The 11,373-nt window shown below is 41.3% G+C and overlaps 2 protein-coding genes across 5 annotated transcripts in view; one reads left to right on the top strand and one right to left on the bottom strand.

Annotated features, from left to right (window-relative positions):
* Positions 1-266: 266 nt before the first annotated feature.
* INSM2 (INSM transcriptional repressor 2) lies at positions 267-1,934 on the top strand. Its single transcript, XM_004327714.4, has one exon. The coding sequence runs from the start codon at positions 267-269 to the stop codon at positions 1,932-1,934; it is 1,668 nt and encodes a 555-aa protein (XP_004327762.1).
* A 2,190-nt stretch (positions 1,935-4,124) lies between these two features.
* RALGAPA1 (Ral GTPase activating protein catalytic subunit alpha 1) overlaps positions 4,125-11,373 on the bottom strand; it is a 219,904-nt gene continuing 212,655 nt past the window's right edge. For 2 of the 4 annotated variants that reach the window (XM_019924020.3, XM_019924026.3), the window contains exon 40: positions 4,125-5,472. In XM_019924020.3, the coding sequence (XP_019779579.1) occupies positions 5,324-5,472 (149 nt within the window). In that variant the 3' untranslated portion in view covers positions 4,125-5,323. The remainder of the gene's footprint in view (positions 5,473-11,373) is intronic. The other 2 variants (XM_019924021.3, XM_019924023.3) reach the window with 1 other exon arrangement.

The raw sequence follows: 11,373 nt of genomic DNA, 5'->3' as shown, positions 1-11,373 counted from the left end.
GGGCGCCGGGGCCCGCGCCTCCGCCGCCCGCCTCCGGGCCCCCCGCGAGCCCAGCCCCGAGAAAGCCCCACCCCCCGCGGCCGCTCCCACTCCTGATTGGCTGGTCCGGCCGAAGGCGACCCTGCGGTCCCTCGGCCCGCGTCTCAGCTATAAAGGCGGCGGACACATGCCTGCGGCGGCGATGCTCGGGCAGCAGCGGTGCTCGCCCGCTATCAGACCCTGCGGCGCCCCGGTTACTCCTTGCCCCCGAGCGCTCCGACTCCACCATGCCTCGGGGCTTCCTGGTAAAGCGAACAAAACGGACAGGTGGCTCGTACCGAATGCGCCTAGCAGAGCGGGTCTTCCCCCTGCTGGGGCCCCAGGGGGCGCCGCCCTTCCCCGAGGAGGCTTCCAGTGCCCCTCAGCCCGGTGCGGAGAGGGCGGGACCCCCAACCCCGGAGGAGGAAGCGGCCCGCGAGCTGTCGGGGTCGTCCTGTAGGGAGGCTGGGGTGAGCCCAGCGGTGGGCGGGAGGGAAGGCGCGGAGTGGAGGGCGGATGGCCGGGAGGGTCCCGGGCCCAGCCCCAGCCCCACGAAGCCGGCGGGCGCGGAGCTGCGCCGGGCGTTCTTGGAGCGCTGCCTCAGCTCGCCCGTCTCCGCTGAGTCCTTCCCCGGGGGCACCGCCACCGTGGCCGCTTTCTCCTGCTCGGTGGCGCCAACAGCAGCACCGACCTCGCGGGAGCAGTTCCTGCTGCCGCTCCGGGCACCGTTCCCAGACCCCGCGCTCCATCCGGACCCCGCGCCTCTCTCGGCCTCCCTGCACGGCCTGAAGCGGGCCACCGGCGGCGAGCGCTGCGCCAAGGCACCTCCGGGCTGCACGTCTGGGCCCGCGGCCGCCGGAGTCAAGAAGCCAAAAGCCATGAGGAAATTGAGCTTCACCGATGAAGTCACCACGTCCCCTGTGCTGGGCCTGAAGATCAAGGAGGAGGAGCCCGGAGCGCCGTCCCGGGGCCTGGGGGGCAGCCGCACGCCGCTGGGGGAGTTCATCTGCCAGCTGTGCAAGGAGCAGTACGCAGACCCCTTCGCGCTGGCTCAGCACCGCTGCTCCCGCATCGTGCGCGTCGAGTACCGCTGTCCCGAGTGCGACAAGGTCTTCAGCTGCCCTGCGAACCTTGCCTCTCATCGCCGCTGGCACAAGCCGCGTCCCGCAGCGGCCAATGCCGCCACAGTCTCCTCAGCCGACGGGAAGCTGCCGCCTTCGTCGACCTCGTCCTCCCCGGATTCCGGGGCTGTTGCATCTTTCCTGGCGGAGGGGAAGGAAAACAACCGGGCAGAGAGAACTGCGGATCAGCACCCGCAGGCCGGGGACAGCTCCGGGGCGGAGCAGCACCGGGACAGCGCCCCATCACAAGGCCTCCAGGTGTTGTCCCACCCCGAGCCTTCGCTGCCTCAGGTCCCTTATACGGCTGGGGTGTTGGGGCGCCGGGTGCCTGAGCCGGGCGGGGTCAGTGCTGCCGGGGGACCCGAGATCTTCGTGTGCCCATATTGCCACAAAAAGTTCCGTCGCCAAGCCTATCTGCGCAAGCACCTGGCCACTCACGAGGCAGGCTCGGCCCGCGCGCTTGCCCCGGGCTTTGGCTCCGAGCGCGCCGCCCCACTCGCCTTCGCTTGCCCGCTGTGCGGGGCGCACTTCCCGTCGGCAGACATCAGGGACAAGCACCGGCTGTGGCATGCGGTCCGCGAGGAGCTGCTCCTGCCCGCTCTGGCCGGGGCGCCTCCCGCAGCACCGGGCCCAGGAGGGGCGTCCGACGGGAGTGCTCAGCAAATTTTCTCATGCAAGCACTGCCCGTCCACTTTTTTTAGCTCCCCAGGCCTGACCCGGCACATCAATAAGTGCCACCCCTCAGAAAGTCGGCAGGTACTGCTGCTGCAGATGCCATTGCGGCCGGGCTGTTGAGGGCGAAAGACAAAGAGGATTGAGGGTGGCCTTGGAGCAAACAGATCATGAGAATTTCTGTGGGGCTTTCTTCCGCTTGCAAGTTTACCCTTTTTCCTTCCTTTATTTTCTCTCCTAAAACTCCCAGTAGTCAATGTGCTGCCAGAGGAGCGGGCAGCGAAATGTAAAATCCCTCTCTAGAGCAGGTATGTATATGGTATAACCGTTCTCGGTCAAGAATGATCAGCTTTAAATCCCTTCTCACTTTCCCCACGAAAATAGGATTCCCCTGCTCCCACCAAACTCTGGAGACCCCAATGAATCCTATATGACTTGTAATTCCTATGGAAAGTCGCAGTGAATGCGTGCATGTCTCTATCTACAAAGGATTCTAGCTACCAAAAGTGGTAGTTTTTTTTTTTTTTTTCTCTTCTTCCTCTTGTCATCGCAGGCGCCTGTGTAGTTTCTGTCTCAATAGGGTCAGATATCTTGCATTGTATATTCTGTGAATTAAAAGTTATGTGATTGGTGCCAAACTTACGTCGGGTGGGTGGGAAATACAAGACCTGTGTCTGTGGGCAGGAAATGTTAAGATGTTTGCGCGCTTTTGGGGGATACGAGAAATCTCCTTGTAAACTTTCCTTTTCTCAATTATTAAGTCCACTCTTAAGCTAGTGTTTGGAGGTGGGGAATAGCACCTCTTTACTGGAAGGAGTTGAGACACCCCCCAAATTCTCACCTCTAGCTCTCGTGTGCAGTATTCAGGAAGATACTTTAAACCTTTCTTTAAATAGCTTTTGGGAAACACAGAACTCATTTCCTGAAGTTTGACTGTTTTAGTAGGGTTTCATCCAAATTGTTTAACACTTCTGTTGTAATCATAATGTGTATTATATACGACACTATGTTCAGCTTAAGGAAGATGTTAATACTTCTAATCCGCTATGGAAATGAATGGCAATTCATTCAATATTCAATATTTTCTTTTCAGCTGCAACCTGGTTTTGATTTTTTTTGTATTACCATACTTAGCATACATTCTGTACCTATGCCCTAATAGCCAGTTTGGGACACTGGCTGAATATTGCTTGACAGATAGCCCATATTTGTAAGATGCTTACCACCAAATAAATGTACATAGCTGGTGCTTTGTTGTGTTCTGTGTTTGTCTTAAGAATCCCATTGAACACAGCCTATTTTAAAAAGCCTCACTTCTTATCTCCCCAAAGCCAGTATCCTGCTTTATAATCTTTGTGACCCATTTAGACAGAATACAGACAGGAGAAATTATATTTTGTAAATGAATGTAATGATGCAGAAATGGGAAAATTTCCTTATATAGTATATATACTATGAAGTATGGCTGCATAGACTGAGCTCCAAAAGGTAAAGAATATGTACTGTTCTTTAAATATTAAAGATACTTTACTACCCAAAAATGTCAACAGGAAATATATTTTAAATATTTTCTTCTTTTTCAAAAAGCTAGTGAATAGTTTATCTGAAGATGAATAAAACGTTAACTGTGCTAATCAACTTCCGTATTTTTAAGTTGGTATTTTCACTCCATTTTGTTACATATCACCAAACCTTTAGCTGTTTATTTTTTTTAAAAATGAAAGCACTATAGAAATGTGTAGTTACTTTATCTTTTCTGCAATTCTTAACCTTGGTTGTGGGAAACTGTCTATATTGTTTAATCTTTTTCCCAGGGACTGTCTCTATCCATGTTTATCCTTTATATAAGCTTTCACGGGACTTTTTAAGTTTATTTTCTACATAGTTTCATAGGCATTTGTTTTTATTTATAAGGCAATCCAAAATTTAAGTGCACAGGAACTCTGAAAGCCTGCTATAGAAACTGTCTGTAAAAAGTTTTGTTCCTGAATGTATATTACCAAAAAAAAAAAGTAAAATTTAACAAATCAAAGCATGAGGGTGAGATAAATTGATGCTTTAACCAAGTGCACTGGGGGAAGTTTCTGCGAGCTCTTATGAAGGTGAAAATTTTCCTGTAGTTTTAATGACTGTGGTAGGATCTCTGAGAAATAAGGTGGGGTATATCCTGAGAAGGGAATTAAAATTCAGTTTTCATGGTGAGCTAAGATAACCTAGGTTTATGCTTTACATCTCTCCATTAATCATACAGCCCTGCTTAAGTCTGAAAAAATATAGAAGACAAAAGACAAATCAACACTCATGGACACGAAATGATAAGAATATTTTTATTGTATTATTAAATACTATCTTTTTTCCACTGTTACAAATTTGTAGATACTACATGAATGATGATACATAATTTATATTTTATAGTTTGCCAGTATGATGTATTTACACATGCAGTTAGTACCAATGTCATGCTACATTTCCTTAGGAGATGCTCGTTCAAAACAAAATGTGAGCAGCTTATCTACTGTAGGAAAATACTTCTGGAGGGTGGAAGGTACACCAACCCGCACGTGCAAGTTCAGTATTAACAATATTAGATTAATTTAGACTCCTGGGTCATGTTCCCTTTTCTTTGACAATAATACACATAATTTAAGCCACACATTTATGTCAGAAAAGTTTTCTCCTTCTTTTCTATTTTCCTACCCACCCCACCCCATTCCTCCCTTTTTGGTACTTAAGAAAGAACATAGATATACCAGGATCCAGCAGCCAATAAGGGGCCACAATCTCAAAACAGAAATGGCATTTAACAGTGATACCATTTAAAAAGCAAAACATTAGAAAAATATTTGGAAGCTAAACATGAATCAAAGTTCAGCACAGTGATTTTTCTGGTTTTTAGATATGTCATGGCATCACCTGCACAGCAAAGAAATGAGACATTGCTTTGGGAAGAAAAAGTCAATGCTAAAATTATTTCAGCTGGAACTTGAGATACTAAAAGACCATTTATTTAAGTGGTTTATTTTGATAACATAAATAATCCATACATATCCTGTGTATTAACAGATTTGCAACTATTGCTACAACTTTACAAATGCTTAAATTTAAAGATGTACATTTATTAAAAAAATTATATATTTACTGAGCCATAAAGTTGTAATGGGGCACGATAAATAAAATAATGAGACTATCTGTCCAATTATATTTTGGCTCAAAGTTAATTACGAAATTAAAAGTAAAACTACTTAGACATAATTATCTAGGGAAGGTAAAGGGTGTAGAATAAAACTCCCCCCCCCCCCCCCCATACGGCAGCTTGGAGTGTGGGGGGAAAACCAACCGAATAAACAACCCAAATCTAAAATACTAAGTTACAAGTTATTTAAATCCAGTGTTTTCTAAAATAAATGTTCAGGAAGGAACATGCATGTTATGGCAAACACGAAGCCTGAAAGGGTTAACGCTATGTTCATGCTAAGGTGGCTACTGCTGATCACTGCTGGGCTGCTGTCTCCTTAGGATTTATTGGCTGAGCCAGAGGAACGACGCAGCTTCATGGACATGCGGCTTTTGCTAGTTCGAGGAGACATTGGTGAGGCCAGGTCAGCCCCGTCTACCTGCGTTGCTGTGGGAGTTTCACTGGGTAGAATCTCTGGGTAGGAGCCTGTGGGAAACAGCAAGAGCATTAGTGCAAGTCATCCAGCCACTCATCCTGTAAGAAATAACTTTTCTGCTACAGATCTGCAGCATGGATCCCAACCCTTAGTGAGGTCTTTTGAGAGGAAAGAGCAAGCCCCAAACTTGCTTGTTATGACAGTGATCTGGAGGCTCATGTCATCATATTAGCAAGAAAGCACCAATCGTTATTTCCAGAGCCAGAACCAACCAGAGAGCTCCCCAGAAAAAGCAATGGGAAGCAAAATCTTTGGGACAGAAAGGACAGGGATCCAAAGCACCATTAGCATGCACGTAAGGGCTTAAGAATCAGGTGAGAAGGACCAATTCCTATCTCTAGGGTACAGGGTATAATCAAGAAAAGGGCCTTCATTGCTCAAACTTGAAAACAAAACAGCACCAAACGTTTCCAAAAAGGAACTTAGCAGTATGAGACCATTATACATGCTAGGTAGTTAAATATGCTTTTAAGAAGGAGCAAGATAAATTCCCTGGGGAATGAAGAGGACAAGAACTCTTATCTGAAAGTCAAAAAAGACAAACTGATCTCTCAAAGTGTCTCAACTTAGAATTGACAAGTAATGCTTTTGTTTTCTTAAACTTTTGCAGTTACACTATCCAGTCATAGCAAGTAGATAACCAGTAGAATTTAGTAAGATATAAAAATTTGAAAGAAGCAAAACAAGTTGAAATTGGAAAATTCTTCATATCATTTATTTACAAAGTAGTTCTTCACCTTTGTACTTTATTTCTGAGTTATGATTCTCTAATTCACAGCAATACTACAGAACTTTGCACACTATAGGTTCTTAAATATTTCATGAATAAGAAATTACATTAAAAATTAAAAACCCTTCCAGAAAAATCTGAAAATATAACACAATAACAAATTTTTTAAAATTCTGTATATTTTGAGGCATTTTAATCCAGATTTCCTTGGTCTTATGTATATAAAAATTATCTTTACGAGTGTCACAAACAAAGACATGTCACACAGGTTGCAGGCTTAAACTTACACAGCTCCTAACTCTGTAGGGAAACTTTTGGCATATTTGTTAGCCAGCGTAGCACCACACTGACACTTCGAGCTTGGGAATACTTATACGACTATTTCCATATAATGAAACATTTGTGCTTAAACTGAAGTTATGAATATTTATAAGGAAACATAAAACTGTTCAATAAGGGGTACAGATCCTACTGAGATGTCTTAGGAAATTAAGAATGTATCTCTGTAGAACACTTAAAAGTTTTTAAGGCCAAATATTATACTTAAGAACAAACATACATTGTCAAGGAAAAAACATTTTATCACTAATCCTAATCCAGGTAAATTGCCCTCCTTTTTAAAGTAATCTCTCCAACATTCTCTTTTCTAATTGAAATGAGGTTGACCTTCAAAATACAAGAAGGACATATATTTCTGTCCACCTTTACTCTTCCTGAAGATCTGAGTTGGTTCATACTGGGCCCATACTGGAAAACCTAGAGGAGAATATGAATCCACGGACCTTTTTGGGGAAGCACTGCAGATGGATGGCAGAAGGAAGGTGAAGAGCAGTAGCTCATGCTTTGCTGGTAATGCATACTATTCCCGGCCAGTCATGAGAGGCCTTCCCATGGCTGTTTACCTTGAGATGGCCAATGTTTTCTAGTGGAGGTTTTGGGAGGAAGAGAACTATCACTGCATTTCTTTCTTTGTTGTGAATGAAGAAATGGAGTAGCGAGCAGAAGTGAGAAAACAAAAGAGAAGATAGATAACAGATATGAGTGACAAAGTGCAGAATTTTACAGGTGTTAACAGAGGAGTAGAGAAGACAGTAATCAGGTTTTTATTATGAAACACAATTGGGCATGCAATGCATTAGGGTGATGAGGTTTCACAATGGACAAATGCTTTGTAAATTCAAATGTTATACTTACCCACTAACAAAACAAGTTCAAACAGGAAAAAAAGAAAAGAAAAAAAAGTCTATGAGAGATTCTTTAAACATCTACCTTTTAAAGTGTTCATTGTACTGGTGGCATGTTATGCTAACCACTCAGTCATAAAATCTCTAGGGCTGTACTGTCCAACGTGGTAGCCATTGCCACATCACAGTTAATTAAATTAAAATTATAAATAAATGCAAAAAATTTATAAATAAATGCAAAAAATTAAAAATTTGGCTCCTTGGTGCACTAGCCACATTTAAATTGTTTAGCAGTCACATGTGGTTAGTGGCAACCACACTGGACAGTGCAGATACAGAACATTTCCATCATCACAGGAAGTTTTATTACAGAACACTGCTTTAGAGTACGCCAAATTCAAAGAATATTTTCCTCAAAAACAGCAATTCCTCTATGTCTCCCTTACTGCCTCCAAGGTGAAACCCCCTTTCACTCAACTGAGTCAAATCAGGCTGTTTAGTGTGTGTGGTATACAGTACCGCCTCATGTTTTAGCTAATGATGTTTGTGATAAATACTCAGCATACCCAAACTCTATAAATAATTTATGGTGGATAGATCTCAACTTTAAAGAATAATGTGATACTTACACTTCATTTCACATCCTATTCTGCCTAAGTATTGATTTATATCACCTGAGTCAGAAAGAATATTGATTTATTTCTATTGATAATATATCCTCTCAAGTATGAAGTTTAAAAAGTATGGGCTCCTATGTTTCACATATAGTATCTATTAATAACATTTTTACAGTACACAGACTGTTGTCTGTATCTTGATGGAATAATAAACTGATTCATATGTTGTACACTGACTACAATGAGCTATTATTACAAATAACATGATGAATATGACTTTGAGCATCTATAAAGATTGTAAAAGGGAACTCAATGCATTGTTATTTATTGTGGCTTTGGTTATACTGCTTGCTGACAAGTATGACCACTTTAAAACTGCTAAAGTTACTGGACCTACTAAACGTAGCCTTTAAAAATATTGTGACTTTGAAAGCAATTCTAATTAACATTGAACTAAGAGGCAGCGTCATCTTAGAAAGAGCATGGGTTAGACAGACCCATGACAAGTTTGTCATGTTACTAGATGCTGGATATTGGGCAAACTAACCTGAGACAGTCTTCTTATTTGTAAAACAAAGACAATACTAGTTATTTTGCAAAGTTGTGGGGAATGAATGCCTACATATGCAAAGATCCTGGCACACAGCAGGTATACAATAAGTGTAGCTATATAATAAAACTACGATAAGAGCAAACATTAATAGACTTTAGATCAAAAAAGATGAGGATTAGAAAAGAAGGGACAGAAACTAGAAATATTTTTGAAGAAAATGACCACTTAGAAAACATCAGTTGTTAAAATGTGGAGAACTCAACGTAACTGTTTAGTTTGGGGGAAAATAAAGAATATCCACTTTTATGTTAATATCCCTATAAAACATAACCTTACATTAAAGGACAGATTACCCAAATAATCTTACTGCCTTAATATTGTTAAAGGAGTTGGTAAGTGATTAAGATTGGTGTGGACGCACCACTGAGTGTCATAAAGTAACACATAATTTAAAATAAAACAGTACAGAAACGCAGGCAAACATGAGGTTTCAAGATATTCAAGAACTACCATTATTGTAGACTTAGAACATATCGGTCTAAGCTTGTCATATTTTATCTCCTTACAAATGGGAAAACTGGGTTTAGGATAGATTAATTCATTTGAGTTCATGCAGATAAGAAATAGCAGAGCTAGGATTTAAATCCAGATCAGTCTGATTCCAAAACCCATAGCTCTCCCACGGCAACCTTAAAACTATACTAAAGATAAATAAATAATAAAAAATGATTTTTCAATGGGTGGAAAAGTAGAGCCTTCAAAATAAAAATTTTTAACAACTTCTAATTTGCAAATATGACAGGTTACTGGGCAATTTCTCTCCTCTCTCAATATCAAGAAGGGACTGAAAATATTTAGACTAAATGAGTAATTATAATACTTCAAGTACTCTGAAGTCAGACTCTGACTTTACCAAGTGACTGTTGGTAAGGTTTTTTGTTTGTCTCATAGAATTGCCATGAAGATTCAGTGAGAGGATGCATGTATAGTACTTAGCACACCGCCTGGCACTCAGTAATCGCTCAATTATTTTCATTACACAAATTTTACATCTGAATGAATGCTCTATATGAAAACTGAACCTAGTAATTATTGTTATAAAAGGTTAATGGACTTTATTTAAGATTAATATTATTTGCTTCTTGGTCAACAACATACAAGCCAAATTTCTAAGTTTAAAATACTGAAAAGAGAACACATTTGGCTGCTTATAATTTCAGGCTAACCTAGTGATAAATAAATATGATTATTTATTTTTAAAAACATTTGTTTTTAAAAACACAGTAAACAAACTTATAGCTTATGTTATATGTTGAAGGAAACATTTTCTACTGGCACTGACAAATAATATTTAGGATATATATAAAATAACTGTCTTCTGAAGAGCTACAATCTTTTCTGAAGAGCTACAATCTTTTCTTCCAGATCATTTCAAAGCCTAGGAAAAGGAGACAAGTTTAATGGCTAAATTTTGATGATTCATTCCATTCAAAGATTCAAAGAGATGGGCCTTACAATCATAATACTATCTCATCTACATGTGGCAATACAGATTTTGTGAATTAACAGCAAAACTGAGGTTAGAATTAAGGAAGATTAGACACTACTCTAGGTCTTCAAAATCACTGTTAGATTATCTCTTATTTTGATGGCATAGAAATATTTGAATCTTATTACTAATTTTTAGAAGATTTACTTAGATAGGAACCTATACGCTTTCTAAAGGTAATTATGCAAAGTGGTATGTATGTATACGTATATTTATGTATGTATACAGTGGACCCTTGAATGTAGGGGCTAGGGGCGCCAACCCTCTATATAATGTGCCTATAACTTATAGTCAGCCCTCCATACATGCAGTTCCTCCCTATAGGTGGTTCTGGTTCCTCTGTGTCTATGGTTCTGCATCCACGGATTCAACCAATCTCAAATTGTGTAGTACTGTAATATATACTGTTGAAAAAAAATGCATGTTTAAGTAGACCTGTGCAGTTCAAACCCATGTTGTTCAAGGGTCAACTGTACATATATATGCATATGTGTGTATATATTTATATGTATATACATGTGCATATATAGAGGGAGTCAAATACCAATCACCCCTTTAATTTTTAAAGTATTGATACTAAAATCTCTAACTTAATTTGTAGAGAAACAAATCCAAAGAGAGGTACATACTAGCTCAACTAATAGAGTATTAGCTGTAATTCTAGATATGCTACATAATAGGCATTGAAAAATACTTATGGCTGATGATAGTAAAAAGACATAATACTGGAAAAAAACTGGGTGTATTATATATATATTTTATTTTTATTTTTTTGCTATACATACATTTTCTCTGTTGCGGGCAGCACACACATTTGTGCTGGACCCGAAGGCTCACTGTGCTGTTCAGGGTGTCCCCACCCCTTACTGTTGGCCGCTCTTAAGTGTGGTGTGGATAGACCAGGCTTCCTCCTCAACAGCTGTCTTTTCCCTTTTTCCAAAATTGCTGTGTCTGGCTCTGCACATTCCCTTTCCTCCTCTTCCCTTTTTTTTTTTAAAATTAATTTTTATTGGAGTATAGTTGCTTTACAATGTTGTGTGCGTTTCTACTGTACAGCAAAATGCATCAGCTATGCATGTGCATATATCCCCCCTCTTTTTTGGATTTCCTTCCCATTTAGGTCACCATAGTGCATTAAGTAGAGTTCCCTGTGCCATACAGTACGTTCTCATTAGTTATCTATTTTATACATAGCATCAATAGTGTATATATGTCAATCCCAATCTCCCAATTCCTCCCACCCCACCCCTTTCCCCCT

Source organism: Tursiops truncatus, chromosome 2 (genome assembly GCF_011762595.2).
Source record: "Tursiops truncatus isolate mTurTru1 chromosome 2, mTurTru1.mat.Y, whole genome shotgun sequence".
Taxonomy (NCBI): Eukaryota; Metazoa; Chordata; class Mammalia; order Artiodactyla; family Delphinidae; genus Tursiops; species Tursiops truncatus.
This window is presented reverse-complemented; position numbering and strand designations above follow the sequence as displayed.